This window comes from Anas acuta, chromosome 13 (assembly GCF_963932015.1).
Source record: "Anas acuta chromosome 13, bAnaAcu1.1, whole genome shotgun sequence".
Taxonomy (NCBI): domain Eukaryota; kingdom Metazoa; phylum Chordata; class Aves; order Anseriformes; family Anatidae; genus Anas; species Anas acuta.
The window spans coordinates 9,747,464-9,754,164 of record NC_088991.1 but is presented as its reverse complement, the minus strand read 5'-3'; the positions used below and the strand labels follow the sequence as shown (position 1 = coordinate 9,754,164).

At 50.5% G+C, this 6,701-nt stretch overlaps 1 protein-coding gene across 2 annotated transcripts; it reads left to right on the top strand.

The window, feature by feature from the left end:
• Nucleotides 1–1,598: 1,598 nt before the first annotated feature.
• Nucleotides 1,599–6,210, top strand: SLITRK2 (SLIT and NTRK like family member 2). 2 transcript variants are annotated; one of them, XM_068697046.1, is made up of 2 exons: nucleotides 1,599–1,778; nucleotides 2,730–6,210. In XM_068697046.1, exon 2 carries the CDS (start codon nucleotides 2,773–2,775, stop codon nucleotides 5,344–5,346), a length of 2,574 nt encoding a protein of 857 aa, XP_068553147.1. In that variant the 5' UTR covers nucleotides 1,599–1,778; nucleotides 2,730–2,772; the 3' UTR covers nucleotides 5,347–6,210. The 2 variants fall into 2 exon arrangements, with proteins under 2 accessions (XP_068553147.1, XP_068553146.1); XM_068697045.1 differs by lacking the exon at nucleotides 1,599–1,778 and adding an exon at nucleotides 2,041–2,285.
• Nucleotides 6,211–6,701: the final 491 nt, after the last annotated feature.

The window sequence follows — 6,701 nt, the reverse complement described above, 5'->3', positions numbered from 1 at the left end:
ACTGTTGCAATCCCTTAACACGCTGTTCCTTCCATCCCACATGAATCTGGTAATTACTGCTGAGGCATGCCATGCGTACACTTTCCCTTCCCAGGCAGCATCAGCAGTTACCACAAACACATTTCCCATGTACTAGTAAACACAGGCAAGTGTAACGCTGTATGCTGCCCCACGAGCCAGTTCCAGGACATGGTCCTTGCTCACCAGAAAGCTGCACAGCACTGAAACTCGGACATGTACACTGTCAGATGAGACAAAAATGCAGTGGACTTCCTTCTGCCTTCAGCTTTTGCTGTGTGTTGGAGCGAGCCCTGAGAGTGCTGGCAATGCTGTGCAGGGCTGTGCAGGTGAGATGAGTTAAGGCAGGTTACAGGAACATGTGTGTGCCTCTGTGTGTGTGACCACGTGGGCAAGTGTGTACATCAATGTGCTCCCTTCTATAAAATACAACAGAATAAATCTGGGCCTACTTTTGCCTTCTCCTTTTAGGCTTGTGCCCCTTCCCTGTGTTACAAAGACCTGAAAATAAGATTTGGTATGTTCTGTAACTAGTCCAATTTTACTCTCCAAACACCAGATTCTAACGCTTGAAGAGAAATCAAATGTAAAACAAGCAAAAAATCTTGCAGCAAAATAATCTGGCTGCTGATGTATTAGTGTTGTAAAACTCCAGATCTGCTTCAGAGATCTCCCCTGATCTTAGCCAATTTTGCTCTGAATTCAGCTGGATAAACAGCGTTTGAATGGAGCAGCTCTGATCACATATTTAAATCCCAATCTTGTTGAAATTCACACAGCACCACCCCAACAGTGTGCTCCAGAGCAGCAACGCTCCTGCTTTTTCCACAACCTCACCAAATTTTAAGTAGGGAAGTTGCAGCTGCTCCAATCCCGAGCACAAACTCCAGGACTTTCCTGCCCAGCAGTACTGCAAAGGCATCTGTGCTGGCTGCTGCAGGATGCCACCTTTCCTGACACCAAGCTCCCCCCCAGAACAGACAATAATACATCTCTGCTGCTCCTAAGTGTGGGCTCTGATACTTAATGGTCAAAGCCTAACACAAAATGACAGCACCAATCTTGCCAAGTCCAGCAGTCTTTTGGCAGCAAACCTCTAAATTCTGGAGACTCGTTGCTTCTAGCTCCCTATAAAAATCCTACAATAATGCCCCCTGCCATATTAGCACTTTAAAAATTCATTGTGGATTGGCTATTTTGTATTTTTTTCCCCGGTGTGAACCCAAAGTTTTACCTTCTAGATAAAGAGCAGCCAGCCTTTCCTATCAAATGCCTCTGTGCCCAGGGCATGGTGCTTAAGCGAAGTCACAATAACCCACATCCAACATCTTGTTCTTTCTACGTGCGGCCAAATTTTATACCATAACATCTCAATTTGGCCGCGGGACGGGTCTAGGCACTGTGACGGGTCACGCTGGATGTGGTCTCAGCTGCTCAGCGCCCGGCTGAGCTTTCCGGAGCGCGCAGGGCTGCGGGCACCCGCCGGCCGCAAGGTGTTGAACTTCCCCGGGCGCGGGGAAACGTCACGGCGCCGGACAGGGCTCGGCGCGGCGATTTGGGGATGCCAGGAGCGGGGAGAAGTGCCGATGCCGGAGCCGGCTTTTGCAGCACCCCTGCTCCGAGAGCCAGGTTGTGTGCGGCGTGTGCGTGTGCGGTGAGCGCCAGCTGGCCGGCCGGCTCGTGCCAACGCGGCTCCTTGCCTCGCTCTTCTGAAAGCGCGGATTTTTAGGGACCCGGAGCCCCAAATCCTCCGGACCCAGGTACCTCCTCGCCTGCTCGTCGCCTCCTTCCTCTCCCCGGCTGCCAGTCCCCGCGCTGTCCTGCCGCTGCTGTCGGAGCGCTCCGGCGGGGCTGGGCTGGGGATGGGGGTGCCGGGGGGGGCCCGGGGGTGGTGTTGGGGAGGGGGGGGCTGGAAGAAACGTGTCCCCCCCGCCCCCGGCGTGACGTCAGCGCGGCTCCGTGCGGGGCAGCCGGCAAAAGCCCCGCGCCGCGCCGCGCCCCGCGCACACCGCCCCGCTCCCGCAGCGCCGCCGCTCCGAGCCCCCTGCCCTGCCCTGCCCGGCACGGCTCGGCTCCGCTCCACGCCGAGCCACGGCACGGCACCGCCTCGCCGGGCTCCTCCCGAGGCGTGAGGCGGGCGATGCCTCTCGCCGCCGGGCGCCTGGCTCCCGGGGCGCGGCGGCGCTCGGTGGCTGCCCCTGCTGCAGCCCCTCCAGCCCCTGCTGCCCCTACATCCCCTGCAGCCCCCTCGGGCGCCCCGAGAGCAGGTAGGTGGGAGCGGGGGGATGCTGCGGGGTGCGGGGAGCCGCGGGGGGTTCGGCTCGGAGGAGCCCTGCTGCCGGCAAGGGGGTAGGGATGGTTTTTTTCTGCCTCCCCCGGTTGAAAACAGCGGTAGCGGCACGGAGCTGGGGAGCGGGGGCTGCCCCGGACCGCTCTGCTGGCGGCAGCCCCCGGGGAGGTGGTGGCGGAGGGGCCGGGGGGGGGGCAGCGCCGGGATGCCGGTGCCCGGAGCTCCCCGAAGGGCTGCCCCCAGCACAGCTCGGCCGGCACTTCCCCGGGGTGGGGGGGAGGATTTCGGAGTTTGGCAAGTCGCTGCCTTGCCGCCCCCTCCGCCCCCAGCCTGGCGACCCGCTCTGCCCGCCGCTTGCGGTCTCTGCTCCTGGCCGTTTTCATTGGGGGTTTCTTCTTTCTCTCCTCACCTGCCTCAAAAGGTTTGACTGTAGGTACTGAAGCGGGGATCGACGGCGCATAAAGATGCTGAAGGGTGTTTGGTTGCTCAGTTTGTTAACAGTGGCTGGGATCTCGCAGACAGAGAGTCGCAAACCTGCCAAAGACATTTGCAGCAAGAGCCGCTGCCCTTGCGAGGAGAAGGAGAACGTGCTTAATATTAATTGTGAAAACAAAGGATTTACAACCGTCAGCCTCCTGCTGCCGCCGCCGTCCAAGATCTACCAGCTCTTCCTCAACGGGAACGCGCTGACCCGCCTGTTCCCCAATGAGTTCGTCAACTACTCCAATGCCGTGACCCTCCACCTGGGCAACAACGACATGCAGGAGATCCGCACGGGGGCCTTCAGCGGGCTCCGCACCCTCAAGAGGCTGCACCTCAATAACAACAAGCTGGAAGTGCTGAAGGAGGACACGTTCCTGGGCTTGGAGAGCCTGGAGTACCTGCAAGCCGACTACAACTACATCAGTGCCATCGAAGCCGGGGCCTTCAGCAAGCTGAACAAGCTCAAAGTGTTGATTCTCAATGACAACCTCCTTCTGTCCCTGCCCAGCAATGTCTTCCGCTTCGTGCTCCTCACCCACCTGGACCTGCGGGGCAACCGGCTGAAGATGATGCCTTTTGCTGGTGTGCTGGAGCACATTGGAGGCATCATGGAGATCCAGCTCGAAGAAAACCCTTGGAACTGCACCTGCGACTTGCTGCCACTCAAGGCCTGGCTAGACACCATCACCGTCTTCGTGGGTGAGATAGTCTGTGAAACACCTTTCAGGCTGCACGGGAAAGATGTGACCCAGCTCACCAGGCAAGATCTCTGCCCTAGGAAAAGCTCCAGTGATTCAAACCAGAAGGAAAAACACCCTGTCCTCTCAGACCCACATATCTCAAGGTTACTGCCCACAGCTAACTCTGCCATCAATCCCACCAGAGCCCCAAAAGCCAGCCGCCCCCCCAAAACCAGGAACCGCCCCACACCCCGTGTCACTGTGTCAAAAGACAGACAAATATTTGGGCCTATCATGGTTTACCAGACAAAGTCTCCTGTGCCCATCACCTGCCCAGCTGGCTGCATCTGTACTTCACAGAGCTCAGACAACGGCCTAAATGTGAACTGCCAAGAGAAAAAGATAAGTAACATCTCTGATCTCCACCCTAAGCCAACCAGTCCAAAGAAACTTTACCTTACCAGTAACTATCTACAAGTCATTTATAGAACCGATCTTGTAGAGTACAGCTCTCTGGATTTGTTACATCTAGGAAACAACAGAATTGCAGCGATACAAGAAGGTGCCTTTACAAACCTCACAAGTTTACGTAGACTTTATCTTAATGGCAACTACCTTGAGATTCTGTACCCTTCTATGTTTGAAGGGCTGCAGAGCCTGCAATATCTCTATCTAGAGTACAATGTAATTAAGGAGATCCTGCCACGTACCTTTGATGCTCTGAGTAATCTTCATCTGTTATTCCTCAACAACAACCTGCTCAGATCCTTGCCCGACAACGTCTTTGGCGGCACTTCCCTCACCAGACTCAACCTCAGAAACAACCATTTCTCACACCTGCCAGTGAGAGGAGTCCTAGACCAGCTCTCGGCTCTAATTCAGATTGACCTCCAGGAGAACCCTTGGGACTGCACGTGTGACATTCTGGGGCTGAGGAACTGGATAGAGCAAGTCACTGACCAGAACAACCACCAGTCAAATCCCCCCGTTGTTATCAACGAAGTCATCTGCGAGTCTCCCACCAAGCACTCCGGAGAGCATCTGAAATTCCTGAGCAAAGAAGCCATCTGCCCAGAGAACCCCAACTTGTCAGACTCTTCTCTCCTGCCCATGAATCAGAACACAGATACCCCCCAGCTCCTCGGTGTCTCACCCAGCTCCTATCCGGAAATACACACGGAAGTTCCACTGTCTGTCTTAATTCTAGGCTTGCTGGTTGTGTTTATTTTGTCAGTCTGTTTTGGGGCAGGCCTGTTTGTCTTTGTCCTTAAGCGCCGGAAGGGGGTGCAAAGCATGCCCAGCAGCGCCAACAACTTAGATATAAGTTCATTTCAGCTCCAGTACGGGTCCTACAACACAGAGACCCATGACAAAACTGAAGGACATGTTTATAACTATATTCCCCCTCCTGTTGGACAGATGTGCCAAAACCCAATCTACATGCAAAAGGAAGGGGATCCAGTTGCCTATTACAGGAATCTCCATGAGTTTAGCTATAGCAATCTAGACCACAAAAAGGAAGATCCCACCAGTCTTGCATTTACAATCAGTGCAGCTGAGTTACTGGAAAAGCAGTCCTCACCTCGGGAACCAGAGCTGCTGTATCAAAATATTGCAGAAAGGGTCAAGGAACTCCCCACCGGAGGATTAGTTCATTATAACTTTTGCACCTTACCCAAAAGGCAGTTTGCCCCTTCATATGAATCAAGACGCCAAAACCAAGACAGGATAAATAAAACTGTTTTATATGGAACTCCCAGGAAATATTTTGCAGAACAATCTAAACCCGAGCATCCTTTACTCCAAGGAAAGCTACAAACAGAACCAGACTACCTCGAAGTTCTGGAAAAACAAACTGCAATCAGTCAGCTGTAAGGGGGGAGGTGGGAGGCAAAGGAAAATTTTTAAATGAGCTCAGCATCAAATTTGATTGATTCTGAGCTCAGTGCTGATGTCATCTGTCGCATTCCCAATGTTTTCACTTTTTAAATTAGAGAGGGAGTAAGAGAGAGAAATGGAACCCTTACAGCATAGCAGGGATATGGTGTTGCTTTTGCAACGCTCCCTTTAAGTTATTTCTCTATCTCTCTCCTTTTGACCCTTCTGTAGGAACTGCCACTGCAAATGTACGTTTCTGTAATAAATCTTGCGTAATTCTTTTTCAGTTGGAAGGAAATGAGGAAGGGGGTCTTTGGGTTTTTCTGTTGTTTTGTTTGTTTGTTTTTTCTTTTCATTTCAAAGCGGAAACTTAATGTATTCTGTAGAAGATCTCCAAAGATCTTTTTTTTTTTCTGGACTATGACTTTCTTTTGTAAATAATAATATACAGTACTGCTGTTTCAATTACCAAGTATAGCCACTGGGCGTCACTTTTTTGTGTTAAAGTGCCTTTGCACTTTAAGTACATTATTACTTAATTGTTGCTCTTAGCTTTGATAAATTGAACCTATTTTAATGTGTTGTATTTTTGAAATTAAAAAAAAATATGTAAAATAGACCTATATGTCAGCTGCATTAAATCAGAAGGTTTGATTTATAGGAAAGCTGCCCATCTTTAAATGAATCTAGTTCTAGGACCTTACAAACTGAACTGTAATTTATTGGGGTATATTTTTTTTCCCTCTGGGTTTGTTCAGAGTGATTCACTGAAATCAACTGAGAGTTTAGCAATGGACTAGAGGTTATCAAATGCCTCAGCTGGGAGTAACAGCTCATTAATAAAAAACGTTTAACACAATATCATAGTGAACTGAACAATTAATGTCCTTAATTCATTGCATTGCAGTTCTAACATGGTAATGTTCAGTGGTTTAAGATTATTTTCATACTTGAGAGAATATTACTCACAGTATTTTATCCATTAAATTGGGTACTTTAGTACATTTTATGACAGTATTTATATCTATAACTTTTTTTGGACTGAAATTAACATGTCCTTTTCCTGCTAGATACAGCAACTTTTTTTTACAAGCAGGGACACCAGCAGGGGTCATCCCATGCCTCATTACTTTTGTTAACATACAGGCAAATGAACCAATGCCAAAAGTAAAATTTGAACCAAGGTCTTTTCAAGTCCTCCAAATGAAGATAGCAGAGATCAGAATGTGCATCATACTAACTTTCAGTAGCCCGAGCTATGTCAAGTTCTCTCTCTGTAAAGCAACAGTAATAATGCAGTGATTCTAATCTACTAGAGGAAACTTTCTATTAAGTCCATTATCTTAAATTTT

What these genes read in the sequence shown, in the direction of transcription:
- SLITRK2 (XM_068697046.1), top strand. Translation starts at nt 2,773, where the DNA reads ATGCTGAAGGGTGTTTGGTTGCTCAGTTTGTTAACAGTGGCTGGGATC.